Genomic DNA, 21,819 nt, shown 5'->3' with positions numbered 1-21,819 from the left:
CCGGAGGAAGAGCATGGCTTGGGCGTTTTTCCGCACCGCAGGCGCACGGAGCAGGACTGAGCTGAGACGTGGCCCAGATTCGGCGGCAGTGGGCCAGCGGCGGCCACCCCAAACACAGCTGCCCAGGAGGGACGGTGGGACCAGTCCTGGGACTTGCTGGCTCAGCCCAAGTGTCCCTGCGAGCCAGGAACACAAGCCCTGCGGAGGGCTGGGACGTTAACCCTTTAGGGACACGGCTTTTGATTCTCCATCATATTGGTGAGCACAGGGGAGGGCAGCACCCGCCACCCCCACCCACCTTGTCCGGGGCCGTGCAGGGGCTCGCTGGCTGCGGGCCATGAGACACTGGGGCAGCCTGCAGAGGACCAACGCAGCCCCTCGCTGGGCTCATCGGCTGGCTCGGTGGCCAGTGCCTGGGAAACAGCCAGGCTTGAGCCTGTGAGGAATTCCTCACGGCAAGTTCTGGGAATTTACATCTTTGTTCTTTCTGCGGTTTCTTTTTTTTTCTCCCCACTTTTTCAGTCGCTGGGTGGCCAGGGCTGGGCTCTCTCTCCTAAACGTTATAAAGCCAGCTCTAGGAGCAGGCAGAGCTGGGAAGAATAATCACATTTACTGACAAGGAACCACCAGTTTGGAGACACTGCTCTTTCCTGGAGACATCTGGGTCTCTGTTGGTGTTCGAGTGGGAAGACAGACCCTGTCCTCACACCTAATGTTTAATTCCACACAACAGCCATCAGAGCTTCATTGTGCTGGTATCAGCACAAGGGTTTGGAAGTGACTTTAAAAGAAATACAGGTGGGTGGTGCCTGAAATGGATGGTTGCAGTTGACAGGACACGTGTCTAACAAGCTTCTGATTTCCTGAGAATGATGAAGATAAAAGCAACTTTGAACTAATGGAGAGCACATTGCTTTGGGTTTTTCAGAACCATCTGTAGTCTGAAAGGTCACTGCATGGTGACCTGCAAGGGACTGAGGACTGACAGGACAAGAGGCAACGGGCACAAACCAGAACACATGAAATTCTGTCCCAACACAAGAAAACACTTTTTTATTGTGAGGGTGCTCAAATGCTGGTACAGGTTGCCCAGAGAGGTGCTGAAGTCTCCATCAGTGGAGGATACTGAAAACCCAACTGGCCACAGCCCTGGACAACCTCTTCCAGATGACCTGCTTCAGCAGAGGGTTGGACTGGATGATCTGAGAGGCCCCTTCCCACCCTACCAATTCTGTGACACCAGCCAGATGGAGAAGGGCATCACAAACAGACTCTAAGGGGGTCTGGAGAGCATCTCTAGAACAACAGGAGTGGCAAGAGAGGCACTACCAGAGGGGAAGAATGCCCAGATCAGGAGGCAATTTTACACTCTGGGCTGCGTAAGCAAGTGATCCCTCTGAGCCTCGAGCTGGGCAGCAGAAATACTGCAAGGCCGAATGCCAGCATGCCCTATGCACTGCCTTGCTGAGGTGCCAGGTAGCCAAGGACCCCACCTGGCTCCTCACCATGGGTAGCCCTGGCCTGTCTGAGCTCAGACTGACACAGCAGGTGGGCAGAAACCCATCTGCACCAGCTTTGGTTGGACTCTCTGACCTCACCTTTTGCCACCTTCGTTCTGCGGGGAGATGCGGGAGGCCACTGCGTGCTCCTGCTGCTGCAGATACGCCTCGCTGGGGGTGCGGCGCAGGTCCAGCACGGGGCACGTGGCCCCGGGGAAGGAGTACACTGGTGCTTGGATGTGGGAGTTGAGCTGCTGCGGGTGATGGCGCGTGTAGTCCTGCGTGATGACCTCCTAGAAGAAGAAAGCCCTGAGTCAGAAATAGAGCTGGTTTCTACGTCTCTCTTGGCTGGGCTCAACTAAGACAGGGCATGCGGGGGGGAATTAGGCTGGTTGGTCCTTGTGGGGATGCAACATCTACCTCCTGCCTGCAGCAGCTCTTGTGAGGGGCTTGTTGGGGATGCAAACACCTGGGCTGAACACGCCTGATGCACCCTGATCTCTCCAACCCCCAACCAGAGGTGCTGAGCATCACTCCCAGTCCTTCCCCACCAGACACGTTTCATATCGGCCCTTCCCTCCTCCCTGAAGCCCCACTGGGAAGGCAAGAACGAGGCTAATTACACTGATGTGCTGGGCCAGCGTGACCACTCGTTGGTTCATGCCCTTGATGCTCTGGCTGGACTGCAGGGGCTGGCACTGGGGCTGGGGGCCGTCGGGCTGCCGCAGGTGCTGCAGGTGGGCGGCTTCAGGAGCAGAGGCCTTCAGCGAGCCTGGGGGAGGCACAAAGAAAGCACAGGCGTGAGATAACATCTGCGTCCCCTTCCTCGAATGTCACCCCCGCACGGCACTGGGGCACTGCGAGCAAGAGCTGGCGGACAAAGCCCGCCTCGTGCCAGCTCGGGCTCTCCTGCGCTGGCTGGCACTGCCAGCCCCTGCCCTCACCTTGCTGTTTCTGCCTCGGGTCGTGCTCCCCATGCCCTTTCTCCATGTCCTGCAGCAGCTTGGCCCCCTTCTCATGGGACAGGCTGGGCGAGCTCACGGGACTCACTGCTTCCATCCGCTCAGGGCTGTAGCCTCCGTGAAAGCCTGGGCAAACAGAAGGGAGTTAAAATCAGGAGCTTGCTTGGCTCTTCCCTGGCGCTGTGGCAACCATGGCTTGCGGGTAGAGTCACACTTTCAGCAAAAGGGGGAAAAAGAGAAGAGGGAAGACCTGGCAGGTCTTATTGCAGGGACCCCCGGAGCCACCTCTGATGTCCAGTCGTGGTGACAGCTGCAGTAAAGAGGTGACATCTCACCCCTGCAGAGATGGACGCTCAGCAGCTTGTGGTGACAGCATGAGAGTCAGGGACCAAATTCAACCCCTGTGGGTTCACGATTTGTTCCCCCCCAATTCCCACACCTACTGAAACACAGGAAAATAAAAAACCTGCTCCACCGGGAGGGCGAGCAATGCTGTGCTGGAGTGGAGGTGGCTGCATGGGGGATCTTGAGTGCTTTACAAAGAAATGCTCCAAGTCCAGCATGGATTGGGAGGGACTTGAAAACTGGGCACGAGGCCCTGTAGACTCCAAATCTTGCTCCAGAGACTCGCACATTGCAGGGGCAAAAAGGCTTCTTAATCTTTCTTTGCCTTTGCAAGGACTCAAGCTGCATCAAAGCAGGCAGAGCTGGAATGAGGGACTACCATTATCCTTCAACAGCGAGGGGAAACTGAGGCACGGATGGGCTACGCTTCCGCAGACGAGGCGCCCTGGAGGAGTCCTGAAGGAGGCACATGCTGCCTCTCACCAGCTGAGCACGTTTGGCAACACTCATGACTTTTGCCTCCACAGACCTTTACCCTCCTAATGCTCAATTCCTAGAAACCGCCCACTGCAGGCGAATCTGGCAGGGGACACATGGCACTGCCGCAGGGACCCGGCGCCCAGGCACGGACATGCTGACCTTGCATGTACCCGGGGCATGGGTAGGGGAGGACCCTGTGGAGAATCTCGCTATGCCAGGGACAGGGATGCAGCACTCCCCATCGCCCCGTGCATCCCAGCACTCAAGGGACCACGCTTCAGATCCATCCAAGATGAAGCGCCCTGCTCTGGAAAGATCCCTAACCAACGGTTAAGTCCTGGGGAACACCAGCTTCTTTCTGTAAGCTCACAGCCACAGAGAAGCTGCCCCTCTCCTCTGCAGCACAACACTCAGCTGGAGGAAATATCAGTGCCAGGGAAAAAGGTGGAGGAAAAGCTCAGCCAGGCAGCGCACTGTGGCTGGAGGCACATCCTTGGCCCTGGAGCACGCTGCTAGAAGGGGCCGGGACCACATGTGGTGGGATGGGTGGGTTGGGATGGGCCAGTGAGAGCAGCTCTCCTGTCCTGGCCATGGTGCTGAGTCCGTTCCACCCCAGGGTTCCAGGAAGGGGAGTAGGGCAGCAACCCTCCGCTCTGATAGCCAAGGCAGACGCTTCGACTTGAAGACAGGGTCCCATCAAATCCCTGTGGGCTGCCTGCTGCTTCTATATGCTGGTGGGAGCCTGGATGAATGCTCTGGGTGAAGACTGGTCCCACCAAGAATGACTGAGACCTTGAATCCAGCCTCCTCCCTGCACTTCCTTGTGGAGAAACTTATCCCAGCGCTTTTGTGTCCTACACAAGATCACTGTTAGGTGGTTCCTGTGGTCTGCTCTGGAAATGGCTGTCGAGCACGGCTGGGCTGAACAATTCCTGGACAGCCCTGTCTGCGTTGTCCTCTTGTGCAGCCTCCAGCACCAGGACCCTGAGCGAGGTCACCCCAAGCGAGGGGACCTCATCTGGGCTGCACAGCGCAGCAGCCCGCAAAGCCCTCGGAGATCCTGCACGCCTCGCGGTACGACCAGGAGCAGGGAGGTGCATGTCCGGCAGCCAGCAGCCCTGTCCTGCTCCTGGTTCTCCACTTCGCTCGTTTGATTTATTACCCACAACTGTTCCTTACAGACTGCCTGGGAATTCCTAATGATGGGGAAATCAGAATTAGCAAATTGCTATTGTCTGTAAAGAGCAATGCCAGGAACCGAACGGCATTTGCAAAACAGGACTTGGCAACGGGAAAAACTAAAAGAGGGTGGGAGAAGGGAAGATCCCTAAAACACACACAACTAAAAAGATCCAGAATAACACAACCGGGAAGCAGAGGGACGAGCATGCTTGGGGAGATGTTGAAGCCAATAGCCAAAACATGCAACTAAAAATAAGAAATAACTAAATAAAATGGTTTCAGGCCACAGCTCTTGCCTCTCCCCTCCAATTACTCCAAAATCGGGACTTAGCGAGCCTCTTTCTCGCTGCCCCTTGTCATGAGACATTTGGCACATGACAATCACATCTACGATGTTGGCCGCTGTCGTGGTGGTCTTACCAAGCGCTCGGAGCTCCTGCTCCTGCATTGAAAAGGGTTTACTTTGACTCTTCTCTCTGCTGTGCTGCTCGGGGCCCGAGGCTGCGTGCTGCTGGTCCAGGGGGTGGTGGTGCTGCTGGCTTTTCCCCTGTCCTCTGCTATAGTGATGAGAAGAACCAGGTCCAGAGGCAGGTAAAGGTCTCGACTCCATGGCTTTAATGGGTGAAGGCGACTGTTCGAGGTTGGCCCCGCTGGGCAGCTTTGAGGTGAAGACGTTGTTCTCCGTCTGGGGCCGTTCTGCCTTGGCTTCCCGCGCCCGCGAGGCCTCTTTCTGCAGGACGGCCGGGTCCATCAGGGCCGCGTAGCCGTCCACGGCGCTGATGGAGGAGCGCAGGGTGGAGGCCGAGGGGAAGGCAGAGGAACGGATTGGTGATGTGGTAGTGGTGGAGGAGGATCTGGAAGGCAAACGAAGACGAGGTGAAGATGAGAGAGGCGTGTGGAGAAAGGGGAGTGCTGTTAGCAGAACCCTGGCGCCTGGTCAAGGTCTCCTGAGCGTAGGGTTGGCCTGTGCTGGAGCAGGTGAAGAAGGCTCAGATGGAGCCACCACAATAACTGGCCATGGGGTATGGGCTGTGACCTGGACACATCAACTAGGGAGAACAAAACCCATGGGACAGATCCCAGAGACCTTCGTAACTCCACCACCAGGCAACCTTCAGCAAGAGAAGCAATACCCTCTTGCCTATGCGATTTGAGCACAGGCAGCCCTGGGATGCTCCTGCTTTCTCTCCTGGTAGCAGCAAAAATCCTGAGGAAAAGGCAAAGGAGCTGGGCACCAAAATCCACCTCTCCCCATCACACCTTCCCTGTAAGCCCCAAATCTGCTCCTGCTGAGACCGAAGGCCAAAACAACCCTCGCTCCACCTCAGAGGTGCCCCACGAGATGCTCATTAATTAACTACGGTGGCTGCCCTGGTGCAGGGGTCCAGGCAAGCAGCAGGAACCGTGGCAGGGGGACGTACCGCAGGACGGAGGGGGTGGGGGTCTCCGAGGAGATGATCTTCATGCTCGTGTTGTGGAGCACACTGGGGCGCTGCTGGATGGTCTCGTGGGTGCGGGGTGAGACGGGAGAGTGCTGGTGGCTGTGAGAGTGCGAGGATGAACGGCTGCTGGACTGCTCTGTACCTGGGGGAAAATACAACCAAGGGCTTCTTTAGCTCTTCATTTTATAGTCCCAACCCTACCTCCACCTAGCACAGGCCCCACAATGTGATGCCGAGCTCCTCCTCAGCCTACCTGGTCTCCAGATGGGTGCATGCTCCACCGTGGTGGATGCTAGGATGGATTTTTCACGTTCCCTCTCCCGTTCCCGCTCCCGTTCCCGCTCAGACACTGACGATCCCGACTGTTTGGTCATGTGCGTGGGGCCTCCTGAAACCCAACCAAAAGACAGTGAAAGGGCTGCAGAGACGGCGACTGTCCCCTGGGAACACCGTCTGCTCCTCACATCGCTGCGTCTGCAGAGCAGATTAGGAATGGCTCCATCCCAAGTCACCTGGAGCAGGACAGATGGGGGCAACCAGTGCCACGAAACCCGGGCAATCACACGGTAACTGTCCTGGCGCTGCCTCCAGGGTACGACCTTCCACAAAGCTGTTTGCCAGCTGCCGCTTTGGGGAAGAAGGGGGAAAAGCAAGGAAGCCCCCAACAAACGGGATCAGAGGAGCTGGTTTTAGGGAGCCAGAAGGATGATTCCCCGAGTGAGAATGAATTTGGGCTCCCGGCATCTGTCCCCACATGCTGAGCTCATGGCCCTGAACTGGTTAAGGGTGTCCTGCCTGACTGCTTTCTCACAGGAAAAGCAACCTGCGGCGTTACCTGGGGAGAGCGGGGAGCTGCTGTGCCGGCTGCCGAAGGTCTGGGGGGGCCCGGGGATGTAGGTGATGCGGTCCATGGTGGTGGCAGAGGTGCCAGGGGTGGGGGGCACGAGGACGGGCAGGTGTGGCACTTGGGACAGGTCGATGATGCCTGGAGAGAGAAGCGAAAGGACTGTCAGGACGACACCAAGCCGCTGCAGCTTCGCCGTGCTGGACCAGGGAGTGATGCTGGGGAGGGTCAACCCGTCCTGCTGCTCTCAGCCTCCTCCTCCCAAAACCAGCCCCGAACCCCCCGTGCCAGGAGGACCTGCTGCATAGTTGAGGGCGAGGGAGGGCTCCCGGGGTGACAAGCCGCGTAGCATGTCTGCGCGCTGCGCCATGGCCGTGGCTGCGGCGTTGTGGTGCATCTGCTGGGACGTGATGTAGTCATTGATGATGGTCTGTCGGTTCTCCATGGCGGCCGTGTCCGGGTAGCCCCGGATTAGGTACGGGGGGTAGAGGTGGGGGTACGTGGGGCTGGGGGGCACGTGCCTCGGCAGGTAGTACGCAGCAGCTGGGAGAGAAAAGGAAGCAGATATGAAGTGGCTTCCCCTAGACACCTCAGGCTTTTGGGGCATAACAGGGAAAAAAACAATCCCAAACAGATCGTGCCTCCGCCAAAGGTACCTGCTTCCAATTGGATTCCCCTCGGGATGGCGGCAGGGTCGAAAGCCAGTGGGATGTGTCCTCGGTACAGGTCGACCCCGCTCACGCCACGGAGCAGGTGCTCGTATGGGGAGATGGGGTGGTGGTGGTCGGGCACAGGGGCGTGCGGAGACTTGGCGTTGGTGAGCTCTCTCGGCGTGGGGGTGACCTTTCTGTCCTGGGACACCGGCTTCCCGGCAGTGATGCTCCCTGCAGCGAGCAGAAGGAAATGAGTCAGAGGCTGAGTGCCGCGGCCAAGCTGTGTCCCCCAAGGATGCCTGCAGCCAAGTGTGTCCTCCAGGGATGCTCACAGCTACCCTGAACCAGAGGGACCTTTCCCTTCTGCCTGCACTGCCGTGCTCCGTGATGCCACCAAGGTCGAGGGAGGCCAAGCCCCGGCTGCACCCAGGAGGAGAAGCCTGTCCCAAACCATCCCTCCACCCCAGCGCATCTACACTGGGTGGTCTGTGACTTCATCCTGGCCTGCACAAGCAGCTGGAGACCCCAAAACTCCCAGTAATGGTGACAAAACACAGTTCAGAGCATTCGAGCACCCTCTGGAGCCATAAGCTCTTTCCCAGCACACGGAGGGGAGGCTGGATCCTGTCAGGGTCTTGTCTCGGCTCTCCCAACCTGAGCTGGGCACTGGTGGCACTTCTCGCCCGTGCTGGGAAAAGCGTCACGACCTCCTGTGTCCCTAACAGCAGGCTGGGGACAGCGGCGGCACAGAGCCACCCCCAAGCAGCGGGACCAAAGCCCTTACACCAGGGAGCACGAAGCAGCCCCCTCGGGTGCACGCGGACGGATCCAGCCTCTCCTTTCATGGAGCTTGGCATCTCGGCACGGCTCCTCCTAAACCAAACCTACAGTCGGGGCAGAAGGAAAGTTCAGGGGACTCGAGAAAGCTGCCTTCCAACTCCGACCCGTGCCATGGGGACTCCTGCAGATCCTCTGCACCCCAAAACCCTGTGAGCTCTGGACATGCAGAAATCCACTTTCCTGATGGTGTTTTGCAGTAATGTTGGTTATTCCCTTGGAATCCCTCCCTGGTGCAGGCAGACAGGCTGGGGAGATGGCAGATCCCAAAGGTCAACCATACTGCTCAGACTGACCAGCTCAGAAGGGATCAGATGTTCCTAGAGGTGAGGCACTTGGGTGCCCAGGTGATGGATGAGGCATAAACACATGAGGAAGGCAAACACACAGCAGATGGGTGGAAAGCCTGAAGATCTCCCCACCCAGTGCATGGAACACTGCTTCCCTGCCCGCCTTTAGAAACAGCGGTGTCCTGGGCCAGTGGTGGGACAGAGAAGAACCTTTCTAAACACCATCAGCTTCACCAGCCATGGTCCATGTCTCCCCGGTGCAGATGTGGGGTGCCCCTGCTGCATGGTAGAAGCCCCAGGAAGGGCGCTGAGCCCTCAGCCATCCCTGGCAGCCACCCCTGGCAGCCACCCCAGTGCCATGAGTCAGCTGCAGCCGCGGGCAAGAGTGGGTGCAGGGTGTTGGGGAGAACAGGTTCGACGGGCACCTGTCGGGAACGGCTCGGGCAGGTGGGGTCGGCAGCCACCTCCCGCACACCCTGCCCGCTCGGCTCGCTGGAAACCTTAGTGTCAAACAAAAGATTCGCCAAGTACCTTCATGCTGCCGCGGCGTCGACTCCCGCGTGGAGACCGGAGACCCTCTGTGCAAGTGGCTGCCGAACGCGGTGCTGTGCCCTGCCTGGTGGTCCTCGTAGGTGAGGGCACTTTGGTGGGGCTTGCCCGGCTCGGGTACAATCACAGGAGCTCCTCTGGCGATGGAGCCACTCGAGTTTGTCACCGGGCTTGGCCTGTTTTTCAGGCTCTCTTCATAAGCTCTCTCTAGATTCCTCGGATCTTGGATGACGTCCAGTGAGTGCACAGAGTGGAAAGTCCTGCCGGGACTGCCGATGATGGACCGCACATCGTGCTTTTTGGTACTCGAGGAGGAAGAGCTGCTGTCGTACTTCAGTGGGGTACCCTGGGGACAGAAGGCAGAGGGGACGTCAAAGGGGTGTAGAGCAGAAGAGGATACAGCGACCGCGTCCCACCAAGCTTTCAACGGGCCTCGTGCTTCCTCCTTCAGCGGGAGGGATCAGATGTTCCTGGAGGTGAGGAGGTGACCAAGTTTACTTGGTCAAATGGCAACAGCCATGGGCAAAGCAGAGGTAATAGCTCCGCACGGCACAGGGCAGGGTGGAGGGCCCATCTTGCATGTCTTGTTGTGCTCCAACAAGATGATGATGAGTCACTGCTGAAGGCTGGCTGTGCCCATCACGCCTCTCTCCTACGTACGCTGGGAAATGAGGCAGGACTGCGAGGTGCCATGGGAACCCTCCAAATATTTGGAGCCCAAGAGGAGACTGCATGCCACGTTTCGTCCTATCTACTGGCCTTGCTGGGTTGACACTTGCCTGTAAAGGGAGGAGACCAGGATTATGCGCACCCAGTCACAACTGCTGAGGGGACCGAGTCGACTCTGGCCTTGAACAAGAGCTGAATGCGTCCCCTTCCAATGTACACAGGTGGATGGAGCATCGCTTTCTTAACGTGCCAGGGGGTGCTGAGCTGCCTTCCCTGGCTTTTGTATTTATCCGCTGGGAAGGACCATAGACTGGTTTGGGTTGGAAGGGACCTTTAAAGATTAAAACATGGGGAAGGGCAATCCATACTCAAGCAGAGCTTCACTTCTGACCAGTGATGTGTGTGCAACCCAAAGCCACTTTCCTTTTACCTGGGGAATGGTCCCCCAGGGTCTGTGCAAGGACAGCAGCCTGAGTAGGACCAATCTTACCTGCTGTTCACCCTGTACTCACCTGCGTGATGGAGCCTTCCTTCAGAGGTCTTGCCAGAGAGATGTCTGGTGTTCGCCTCAGCTCTTCTCGAGGAATCTCATGGATTGATCTTCCCGCTTCTTTCACCGTAGCCACCAGGCCTTCATGGGCTGGTTTCATTTTCAGAGGAGTAAGGCCCTCATGAGACCTGACCTTGTAGGCATCAGATAAGTCCCTCGGTGGAGTGTTTTCCCTCTTGAGCTGTTTGGCTTCTCTTCTGAGGTAGTCCTCATGGGCCTCCACGTAGGACCGAGGTATCCCTGCAATGCCCAAGCAGACAATGGATGCAGAGTGTGATTTCCTAGCCAGACAATGGACTCCCAGTCCTCGTGTGGACGGTCAGTTCAAGGGGGTCTCTAGTTAATGCATGTGACTCAGGGACTGGTACCCAACTGAGCACACAGAGCAGCTACATCACTAATGCAGCTGGATCACCTCACATCTACCACCACTTTCTGGATCCATTTTGCACTAGTTTCCACCTGCCCTCATGTGAGTCACTGAGAATTTTACCCCTGACTTTGGTGAGAGCTTAGGTTGGCAGAAGCTGAGCAAGACTGAAAACCTCTCTGAGCACACAGCCGAGGCTGTAGAGATCTGCAGCTGGACCTCAATATGTCCATCCTTCCTTCCTCCTGCCCTAGCCTGACAACAAGGACAAGGGGCCACGCACATGAGATACTTCCCCACGTTACCTCTGGCCGTGGCCATCTTCTACTCGCAGGCTTTACCTTGTGTAATTGAGCCCCGCATGTGATGCTGCTCCTTTAGGTTATGGGGACTGTGTCGGTCTGGGGGGATCGCTCGACCCATGAGACCTAGAACAGATCCAAGGGGGAAAGCTGGGTTGTGACACAGGAGTTCATTTACAATGAATACATGACAGCGTTACCAGGGGCTCCTGGGACAACAAGGAAAAACATCAACAATTTCTAAATTACTCCATTCCTCTTTTTTTAAAATTGGTGTCCTTTTTTGGTAGTCCTGAAACTGGTCGACCAGGATAAAAACCAAAGGCAAATTGGTCAGTCTGTGTCCCTTGTTCTCCCACGCTGGTCAGATGCTGTTGCGTTGGGATGTGCTGCAGCTAACCACTGCCAAAACATGGGCACGAGAAGATGCATCATGTAGACAAGAAACAAGACGGGGTCTCTGCAGGTCACTACTAACCCAGCATGGCTGAAAGGTTTCACCCAGACTCACCTTCAATGCTGGCAGACAAGGTATCACGGGCTGATAAGCCCCGGCTGATCCTCCCCTCCATCATATCGTAGGTCCGCTTGGTTCCTGTGGTCTCATGCGAAGCTCCTGAGCTCCTGCTGTCTTCTTTGGGACACTGAGAAGCAGCAACTCCACCTGGGGAAAGGAACACCGAGAAGCACCATAAGGAGCATGGAAAGTCAGGATTGGCCAAGGGAGGGTGTTTACTGCTGTTTGCGTGTGTTGCTGAAAGGTCAGATCCCATCCCAGCATCAGGCACCGCTCAACGACGCCAGAAACATCGCACGAGGTTGGCTTCCAAGAAATTCAGCTGGTGTTTTCTCCCTTCCCTGCCTGCCTCAGACTCCAGATCTGTGCCTTCTGCTCGGGTAGGAGCATCTGCCCTGTCGTGCCCTGCTCCCTCCTCCCTGGCGGGGGCCACCACGTAGGCAGCGGGACAGCCCGGAGCCAGCGCGGCGCTGGGGCGAGCAGCTGCGGTTCCACTGAACTTGGCCCCGTGGGTCTGGGGATTTTTATTTTTCTTTCCCTGTTTGTTTTGATTTTTGCTAGACACCTACTGTTTGGGATCTCGGCCAGCCTCAACATTTGCTGAGACACTCCCTGGGTGAGAAAAATGAGGGAAAAGGGAGGAGCGGCAAAGCTGAGAATGATTCCTCTGGAACAGCGATGAGTGCGCACAAGAAGTGGGAGAGACAGCGAAAAGTCCCACGCAGGGCTGGTGGAGCGAGCGTTAGCGTGATGGGACACCATCAACGACCTCCTCGTCCAAACCCGGAGCAGATTCTTCTCCAAACCAACAGTGGACAACCGTCCTGAGCTACAGCCTCCACCTCTCCGCAAGCACAGCCCTGCCCGTGCCAGGCAGTGTCACGCCCAGCCTGGGCGATGGGCATCCATCACATGTGGCAAGCTGGGAATGTAGCAGGCAGCTTCTGAGCCAGCCGAACGCCTCATGTTTATGTAACCAGCTCCGAGCAGGAACGTTGGCTTGGAGAGATAAACGCCTCTGCCCATCAGCCCTGGCCCGGCCGCCCCTGCCACAGATTGCCAGTGTCCCAATCCTCCTCTTTGTGGGCAGAGAAGGTGGTTATACCATTAGGGAAAACATAGGAGAAGTGAAAAACATTTGTTCCATCACAGACAATTGGAAAAAGAAGTCCTCCTAGGCAAAACCAGTAATTAATAAAATGGGACTATTACAACTTCACACCCACTGTTGGTTTCTGCAGTTGGCACCCACTCAATCCACAGTGGGTTTGGAGCTGTGTGTGGGGAAACAAGACGGGGATCTGTGCTCGAGTCCTCACTTCAGATTCATCGGAGGGGAGAAATTCAGGGGTGACGTGCAGAACCAGCCAAGCACCCTGCGGCAGCCGCGGGGCGATGCGCCCGCACCCTGTCATCACGGCACATCTGTTGCCAAGAGCCCTTCCACAGAGGGGACGTGGTCCCGGGCACCCTTTGTACTGCTGGGAAGCAGGAGGAGGGCGTGAGGGAGAGGAGAGACTAAACAGAAAGAAAATCACTCCAAACCCACGTCCCTTGCCTTGCAGAAGCCATCAGCAATCATATGCAGGATGAGAATAACCAATCTAGCACAATTCAGCTTGCACATGCTACAGGATCTCGTCTCATTACAGCTCTTTTATTTTAAGCACTCTCATGACACTAAAGAATTTGCAATTTTTTTTCTGCTTGCCAAAATTCATAATCACCAACAATTTCAGTTTGCTTGTTTAATTTCTTTTTTTCTTTTTTTTAACTCTTCTGCTGCAGGCTCACCGGGCTGTATGGGGGGGATGGAGAGAGGCAGCAGGGCTGCCCAGGCTGCGAAGCACACGAGATGACTCAGGATGCAATAAACGCTATCAAGCGTGTAAAAAGGCTGCTGTGGAAAGGAAGGAATTAATTCCTCATCTGTGTCCACGGCAGGTAGGACGAGAGGTGATGGGCTCAGGTGCAGCTGCGGAGACTCGGGCTGGCACCAACAAGCGTGTGCCGTGGGGAAGAATGTGGTCTGCAGCTCTCCATCGCTGCCTGGAGCAGGATCCCAGCTCTGGGCACAGGCAGCCCTCGCTGCCGGGAGCCTTCCCTGTCTCTCTTCTCTGGTGGCACCGTTTCTGAGATCAATCTCGTTCGACTCCCAGCCCAGGCAGAGGAGACTAAAACAGGTTCTTGCACAAGCAAGTCCTGAAACGCTTCCTGCGCCCTCCCTGCTCCGAGCCCTGCCAGCTGTCCCACGGGGTGCCCAGACACAAGTCTCCTGCGATGACACTTTTATCCGGGCGAGAGCTGACAGCGAACGCGGGTGGCACAGGACGCGGCGGTTGCCACGCGGTGGGCGAGAGGCACAGCGCAGAGCCCCGTCCCGAGCAGTCCCCGCGGCCCCGGGGCGCACACCGAGGTGGCATCAGCTGAAGCTTCTGAGTTGACCCCCGCGGCCTGACCTGGACCCTCTGCCTCTGGCCTCAGATGAAACCACCAGCCTGTGACAAAAACAGCTGCCTGCGCTTGCGGACAAGAGGAAAGGGATTTTGGCTGGCCACCCTCTGCCCGCAGGACTGACGGCAGGGCCCACGCTGCCAGGCAGGCCAAAAGGGATGCTCTGCCCTGGCGAGGCAGGCAGAGGGTTAGTGTCACACAGGAGCTGACCAGACATGGCTGCAGAGGCGAGCGAGCGTGGCTAAGGTCAGGATCTGCTCCTTACTCATCTCCAAATTCAACCGAGAAGAGAGGTGACACATGAGGACGGACGTCCTTGTGTGTGCCAGAGCACACCCCGAGAGGTCATGGGGCTGCGAGGCTGCGTCGGCTGCAACTCGGCTCTTCCCAACCCCAGCTGCGGGTGAGAGGGAGGCTGGCTCTATGCCAGGGATGCCCAGCCCAGCACATGGCAAAGGCAAGCACAGAGGGGATGTTTCCAACTTCACTGGAGAGAAGCATCTGCTTCTCTCTAACGGGAGCTGCCGGGACACGGAGGATTCCTGCAGGGCAGCCCCACGCTGGCAAAGCTGCACAGTGCCCAAGATGCTGCCAATAGGAATGTGACACCCGAACAAACCTTTATGCCAAACTACTTGACCTGCCTCCACCTTGCACGTTCTTGAGTCTCACCGTGGCCCAAGAGCTCAGGGATGCTCTCACAGCGTTTTCGGACAGCTCCCTCCTGCACAGGCGTGCCAGGGATGAAGGCAACACCTTCCCACCTGGTCCTCTCCTCTGCCCTGCTCCCCAAAACCACAGACCTCATCCACAGCCATGGTGCCACTGCAGCCCTGCCCGCTGGCAAAGCTGCCTCCAAGGTGAGATAACCACCTGGGACAGAGGGAAAGCCAGCCGGGCTGTAGGCAGGCAGGGTGGGAAGGGAGAGAAACGATGCTGGAAGTTAAGATGTGAGGCTGGCCTGTGGCACTTCATCAGCCTTTCCTCAAATAGCTCCGACTCCCAGCCACGGCGGCACGAACCCCTGGCACCTGCCCTAAAAAGGCAGAGGATCCCGACTTACCCTCATAGGACAGTACGTGGCCTTTCTTCCCTTCGTAGATGACATGTCCTTTGGGCATGGCATCCTCTCTCGCCTTCTCTGCTCTGCTGGGGCTGTCTTCTCCGATTATCCTGGTAATGGTTCCTTTGTACAGCACTTCTGCCGGGGTGCCCTTGGAAAGCCACCAAGATCCATATTTAACAGTGTCACAAGCAATTAAGCAAGCGCGTGCCCGGGGACAGGCTGTTCCCCGCGGGAGGCTGAGCGCAGGGAGAGCGCGCCCGGCCTCCGCTTCCTGGCGCAGCCAACGGCGAGGGACTCGCAGCTTCATTATTGATGAGGACGATAACGGTAAAAAGGTACGTGATCTGTGCAAGGCTGCTGGGAAGAGGCGGGGAGGTGAGGACAGCGCGGACCTCCAAACCAGCAAGTCTCGCTCCGTGTGTTTTGGAGTGAGCTACCCGGCTCGCTTCCATCCCACGGGTTTGAGGGGACAGGGCTGGTGCCCCCCCAGGGACACCTCGAGCATTAGCTTTTCCCTCCAGCCTATTTTCCCAGCCTGGTGCAGGAGGCACGGAGATGTCCTGCCCACCCAGGGCACATCCGCTAGCAGCACGCGTGACCTTCGGAGAGCTGCTGCCCACGCACGGGAGCTGGTGGCTGGCAGCGCGCCTGGGCGAGAGAGCAGGTGTCTACGAGAGCAGTCCCGAAGCAGGTCGGGGAGTGAAGCCCGCCCGTCAGCTCTCCAACTGAAACAGGACCAGGCTCCTTACGCCAACTGGTGTGAACCGAAACCTCTCTTTCCCTGGTGGCACATGCCAACGCAGCTCACAGCCACCTGCCTCTCTCCAAATCCCCTTCAAAACACCCAGAGCTGGATGTCCTTGAAGATGATGCTGGTGATTAACACCCCTCTGCCGTTACAACCTGTCAGTGCCGATCGGGAACAGCCCTGGTGGGGTGACAGTCCCCCACCCCATCGCTGGGAAGGCACAGCCACAGTGATGCTGTCAAGAGCGCAGCTCTTGACTGACACCCACCTACTCTGCTCATTTAACCCCACCGCCCCCATGACCGACGCTCGTGGGAAGCCTCGGGGAAGTGATGCCCCCGCCAGCTTTGCTGGTGCTCCCACATTGTGCCAGTGCAGACTAATTCCCCACCTCAGCATGGGATGTCCCTGCTCTGTACCCAGCCCTCTGGTCCCCAAAACCCCACTGTGGCTGCCGGGACGTGCCAGCATGCAAGTTCGATGCTCTGATTGTTCGCCCTCGCAGTACACCCGGTACCGGCTCTCCCAGCCCCAGGTAAGTCATCTTCCTTCCGCGAACGTGCTCAGAGGGGATTTGAAAGCAAGTGATGACAGATGGCTCCAGAGCAGAGAGCATATATTCAAGATCTGCCTTCTGTGAACCGGATGACTAATTTGAGATCAAATATCAGCTCTGGTACTCAGAGCTGCTGCTGGAACTGGGGGCTCCTTCTCCCCAGCGGAAGCAGAGGGACGCAGGAGAGGCAGGTGATGCCCTGGGTCTGGGCTTGGTCCCGTATTCCCAAGGCAAACAAAACAGTCTAGATGGATGTAAACCAGTGCCTCGGCAAACTGCTTGTCTTCTGATCTCTGGCACATGGTGCTCCAGACCCTTCGTGCCCACCCATTGCTGCCCACAGCTGCTGTGGAGGCATACGAGGGGCTGGAGCCTGTGTTTGCTCTGACGGGTTATTTACAGCCCTCGAGCATCCGCTCCTGGCAGCTGGTGGGTGCAGGGCACCAGGCAAGATCAGCCTTTGCTCTGGGCCAGGATTCAGGTCCAGGTCCCCAGGGCCAAAGGGAACACGGTCACCCTCCTGGAAGGAGGCAGGCAAAAATTTGAGCGCAAGTGGCTTCAAGTATCTGAATGATGGCCAGATAAAATCCCCACGGGAAACAGATTTTTTTTTTTTTTTAATGCTCTCCACTCTGTTACCAGATGAGCAATAACTCATACTGCAAAAAACGATCGCCCGCTTGCCAGCTGCTCTTCCAAAGATGGATGGTGGCGATTACAGCCAAAGTATTTCCTGCTCAAGAGCGCCTTTGGGCAGGACCCCCAGCGCAGCTGGCTCAGCCCTGGCAGGAGAGCACGCTGCCTTACGTGCACCTCGCAGTCTCCCCTCTCCTCCCTTCGGATGGGGCCCTCCACTGTCTCCTCCTTCTCACCGCTCCACTTTCTTGCACTGGCAACATTATTTTCCCAGAGCCATATAAAGCTGCTTTCACCTCTGTTCCTGACAGCTACAGAAAGCAAAGTGGGGTTTAGACGTGCTGTAAGCATCGCTGCTTGCTGAGCTCTGCTCTTCTGCAGGCTCGGCATACAGGACAGGGCTCGTGCCAGCCCCAGCAGAGGCTGTTTGCAAAGGCTCCAGCTGCAAACCTCTCCGAGGGGCTCCACAGGACAGAAACGTCGCAGCCCTGCATCGCTCAGCCCCGTGCCGCATGCTCAGCGCGTCCTGCAAACCCCTGACCCCCACGTCCAGCACCACGAGCTGTGGCCACCAACACCCAGGAAGCAAAACTCGCCGGAGATGAGGGACCTACGTGTGTGATGGACCCTCGGTAGGTGATGGGTGACTCCGGAGGGGGTCTGGATGTGGGTGTTCCCTTGGTGATGCTTCCTCCTGAGGCAGAGCTGAGGGAAGTACCTGTAGGACACAAAGCCAGTGAGCTGGGGGCAGGATTTGCTGTTCAGTACAAAACTATGGGGCTGAGACTACTGACTAAGAGCAGGATTTGACCCAATCTCCAGTAAGCCAAGGTACTGGAGCGGAAGGTCTCCAAGAAACGTCAGTGTTCAAACCCGTGCCTTGCAGAGCAATGCCCATCCTGCCCCCTGGGGGACCAGCCCTGTGAGCACGGGGCTGGGAGCTGAAAATAATGAGTATTTTTAGGCTATTATCTCCCTGCTGCCTTCGTGGAGGGGCTGGGAAGATTTACAGGGCTGGGAGAAGGCACAGCGTGTCTCAGCCTCTCCTGATGCGATCAGAGCAGACCTCCAGCGAGATGCAGCTTGGGGTGGTTGGAGTTCATTCACGTGTTATCTGTGCAGGGTGGAGCGAGTCCATCACGCTCCCTGCATCCGCCTGCCTTAGCTGGGGGGTTTCACAAACCAGAATTTGCACTTAAAAGCAACACCTTTGCCTTTATTTTCTTCTGACTGGCTAACGGGGACAGAAACATGGGAGGGCTGGATTAAACGAAACATGGTCCCTGCCCAGCTGCAGCAGCAATGGTGAAGAGCCTGGAAACCATTAATGGCATTTAAACAGGTCTTGCTTTGTCTTAACCAAATTTTGGGAACCCCTTGAACACAAAACCTTCACCAGGATCAAAGCCTGAAGCCCTGATTTGGGGAGATGACTAGAGACGTTGGGCCATTGTACAGACCTATCTGCCATCCCGCTGGCAATGTCGGAGCAAAGGGGTGAAGAGACCCCTTCGGCTGGGCACAACCCCCGAAACCAAACCCGAAATCACCGGGCAGCCACAGCCAGTGCGGTGGTCGTCAGGCTTGGCAGTGCCAGCATCCCTCCCCTCCCACAGCCAAGGCACGTGCTGCCTGCCCTGGCTCCTCACCTCGCAGGATGGAGCCCTCCTGGCTCGGCTGCAGAACCAGACTTTCCGGCTGGCTGGCCTGGCTTCTAGGAGAAAGTTGTTCCTGCTTTACTCCAGGAAAAGGCACTGGAAAACATTAACCATGTATCAGCACAGGCGCAGGGTAGGGGATCACAGCCCTCAGCTGCTCCAGGCTTTCAGCTCTGCCAGCCCTGGGTTGGCACCTCCTTGGCGCCTTCGCTGTCCCCACCACTTTGGCACAACCTACTCCGAGGCTGCGGCGGTTGGCAGCGCACACAACCGCCAGCGAGCAAAGCCGGATCCTTGTTCTCGCCCTGGCCATGGCACTGCTGGGTGCTGCCCGCACCGGGAGTGGGGCTGGCGTTGGAAACCCAGTGCTGGTTTATAACGGGACCCACACGCATTGGGAAATAGGGCCTGGATCCCCCCTCCCTGGACTCAGTCTGGCTCCAGCCTCTCCTGTTGTTAAGAAATGCTTCCAAATCTGCAGACTGAACACTTCCCTTGTTCAGGTCATTTACTCTTTATCCTACCGGCCTGGGGAGCGGCAACGTATTTTCTTCCTTTGATCACGGTACTGGCCAGAGGGTATTTATAGGCTGGGATGGGTCCCTGACCGAGCTGCCGCTTTCCTATACTGCACAAATTTAGCTCCCTGTGTCTCCGCTCTCCTGACAGACTAATCCTTTCATCCTCTTAGCAGATCCCTCTGCGCTCCCTTGCTGTGTCCTGTGCTCCTCCTTTCCTCTATGCTGCCGGCGAGCTCGCTCCCCGCTGCTCTCGGAGTGCACGAGAAATCACTCGCCTCCCGATTTCTTACCCAGTTTCTTGGGATCCATGGTCAGAGGCAGGCCCATGGTGATGGAGCCGACCGGGACCTTGGCATGCTCGGAGCTGTAGGGCGTGTGGAGCTGGATGGGCATGCCCTGCGGTGCAAGAGGAGAGGTCAGGGAGTGGCTGCCGATCCCCATGCGGTGTCTCCACCACTCACACCCCATACTCTACCTGGGAAATGGATCCAACGGGTCTCTCCAGCACAGAGGGGTGCTTGGTGGAGGAGATGAGGGGAGGAGGGTTGGAGATGCTCGCTAGTCTCTGCAGCCCCGAGCGAGAGCTCTCATGCAGGTTGAGTGGGATGGGGTGTCCTGCGTGGAAAACAGGAGTGTTAGCAGGACCGAGGGAAGGCAGAGCGGCTGCAGCTACCGGAGAGAAAAGGGGCAAGGGAGGGAGTGAGGGCTGGATGCGGTGAACTGACCGGCTGTGAGCCTGCGCTAGGATTCAAGTCACACAATGATTTTGGAAAGGACTGGAATGGTTTAAGTGACTGTCTCGTCCCCTCTGCAGCCAGAGGATGAGCTGTGCCCCACTCACCTGCCCTCAGCCGGAGAGGGACAGGGCAGCGAGGGCTAAAACCTGCCTGGCTTTGCACGAAAGCAGCGTAGGGAGCACCCACACTGCTCCATGACAAACCATGGCCCTGAACTCACTCTGGCCAGAGCTGGGGGACCTGCCTGGTGACCCCCAGACCAGCAGCGTTAGCAGCAAGGGAGCTCCGTGCTAGGCCAAAGCGAGGTGTTAGCAGGTTTCTGCCAAACCCTCTCTCTCACCCTCCCCAAAAAAGCTGCACTGATTCAAGAGCACGACCCGTGACACTGGCTGCAGCCGCAGCCTCTGTCCTCAGCCGCAGGTGAGGACGGAGGGCTCACGCCACGCAGCCGACGGCTTTCGCTTGCCTGGTGGGTTGTACTGGAACAAGTGGGGCTCCGTCTGGGGAGAGGTTTTTATCACATCCCGGGAGTAGGACAGGACGGGGGGCCAGCAGGAGGCGGCTGTCGGCTCCGCACTCAGCTTCTGAGCCTCTACGATGGATGAGAAATGCACAGGCTTTTCTGCAAGGGAAACAGAAAGCAACCAGCTTGCTCAGCGGCCCCCACAGCTGAGTGGTCCCTGCGAGCACGGACAGGAGAAGCCAGAGCCAGCTCGTGACGTGAGAAGTGGTTTCAGTTCAGCCCAGCATGGCCATGAGATGAGGGTTGAATTCCTCAACCAAACTAAAAAGAAAAAGTGCCAGTGTCACTGCCTGGATTTGACAGCATTTACTGTACTCAGACACTTAAAAGCGCAGTGGGGAGGACGGGTGTCTGTGTTGGTGACTCTATGAGTGCTCACTGCCAGCTGGAACCTCCACGGACATCCCACCCCACCCAGGAAAGCCGGCATTAGGTGGTCACTGGGACGAGCACGGGGTCCAGCTCCTCACTGGGGCTTGGCCATGTGCAGACCGCTCCGGGGCAGCTCCTGCATCACCCCCCACGGTGGGGCTGCGGGGTTTAACGATGATCCTGTCAAACCCTTCGCTGAGGTCAAAGTCGAGAGGTACCAGCGTCGGCATCGCTCTGGCACACAGGGACATCCAGCAGGCACCAGCTCGCTGGTGACAACATGGTCTGCAGTGGCACGGTGGGCCTGGGGAGCCCCAGGCCACTGCCAGGGACTACCACGTGCCGGCACGCCGGGAGCGAGCTCATCCCCACAACACATCGCGACGTGAAAGCTCAGCCGCTATGAAAGGACGGCTGCCGGCTACGAACCATTTGCAGGCTGCGGGAAGCGGCCTGAAATAACAGCATCGGCTTGGTGGAATAATGTGCAACACCTGAAGTGACCAGATGTTCTCCGAACACCTGGGATGACCGCGCTGTACGAGACTGTCAAAGGCAAAGGGAGACCAAGATGGGCTCTGCAGGACGACTGGATGCCTCTGTGGGAGCAGGTGGTTCGCTGCTCCTCTGCAAGGCTCTGGGGCGGGGAGCAGGAAAGTTTCCTGAAATTATCCGGCTGGGGGTATACTGGATACCAGGCTGGGTTCGCCCTGGCTATAAAAAGGCTGATCAGAGACCAAGAAGTGCCTAATGATGGAGGAGCTGGGGCCACCTGAACCCTGCCACGCTCTGCAGGGCGCCAGGGAGAAGAGGGGCTTCATCTACACCAGCCCCATCCCAAGTGCATCCTCGCGCTTTGCTAAACAGATGGATGAGACAGCCTTTTCTGGATGGATTACAGGCAGGTTTGCTAGCGTTTGCTTGTAATCAATAAACAATTTTGCAGTGCCTTCTTTCCCAGACCCACCCGCGTAACGTCCGCATTGACCAGGAATTAGAAACCGGGCAGTAAACACCAGCGATCACAAATGAACCCAGCCTCTAACCATCAATTTTT

The 21,819-nt window shown here is 57.4% G+C and overlaps 1 protein-coding gene across 2 annotated transcripts in view; it reads right to left on the bottom strand.

Moving 5' to 3' along the window:
* Positions 1-21,819, bottom strand: part of NCOR2 (nuclear receptor corepressor 2) — a 173,227-nt gene that overhangs the window by 7,230 nt on the left and 144,178 nt on the right. Inside the window, exons 22-40 of one of the 2 annotated variants that reach the window (XM_086623675.1) lie at positions 20,334-20,489; positions 19,606-19,745; positions 19,421-19,526; positions 18,601-18,705; positions 17,566-17,669; positions 15,009-15,159; positions 11,486-11,638; positions 11,014-11,100; positions 10,265-10,542; positions 9,066-9,429; positions 7,411-7,638; positions 7,052-7,297; positions 6,746-6,895; positions 6,164-6,298; positions 5,890-6,052; positions 4,789-5,322; positions 2,444-2,601; positions 2,123-2,271; positions 1,599-1,792 (exon numbers count right to left, since the gene is read on the bottom strand). In XM_086623675.1, the coding sequence (XP_086479801.1) occupies positions 1,599-1,792; positions 2,123-2,271; positions 2,444-2,601; positions 4,789-5,322; positions 5,890-6,052; positions 6,164-6,298; positions 6,746-6,895; positions 7,052-7,297; positions 7,411-7,638; positions 9,066-9,429; positions 10,265-10,542; positions 11,014-11,100; positions 11,486-11,638; positions 15,009-15,159; positions 17,566-17,669; positions 18,601-18,705; positions 19,421-19,526; positions 19,606-19,745; positions 20,334-20,489 (3,601 nt within the window). The remainder of the gene's footprint in view (positions 1-1,598; positions 1,793-2,122; positions 2,272-2,443; positions 2,602-4,788; positions 5,323-5,889; positions 6,053-6,163; positions 6,299-6,745; positions 6,896-7,051; positions 7,298-7,410; positions 7,639-9,065; positions 9,430-10,264; positions 10,543-11,013; positions 11,101-11,485; positions 11,639-15,008; positions 15,160-17,565; positions 17,670-18,600; positions 18,706-19,420; positions 19,527-19,605; positions 19,746-20,333; positions 20,490-21,819) is intronic. The other variant, XM_086623676.1, reaches the window with a different exon arrangement.

This window comes from Tauraco erythrolophus, chromosome 19 (genome assembly GCF_009769465.1).
Source record: "Tauraco erythrolophus isolate bTauEry1 chromosome 19, bTauEry1.pri, whole genome shotgun sequence".
Taxonomy (NCBI): Eukaryota; Metazoa; Chordata; class Aves; order Musophagiformes; family Musophagidae; genus Tauraco; species Tauraco erythrolophus.
The sequence above is the reverse complement of the archived record's forward strand: the minus strand, read 5'-3'. Positions and strand labels throughout refer to the sequence as shown.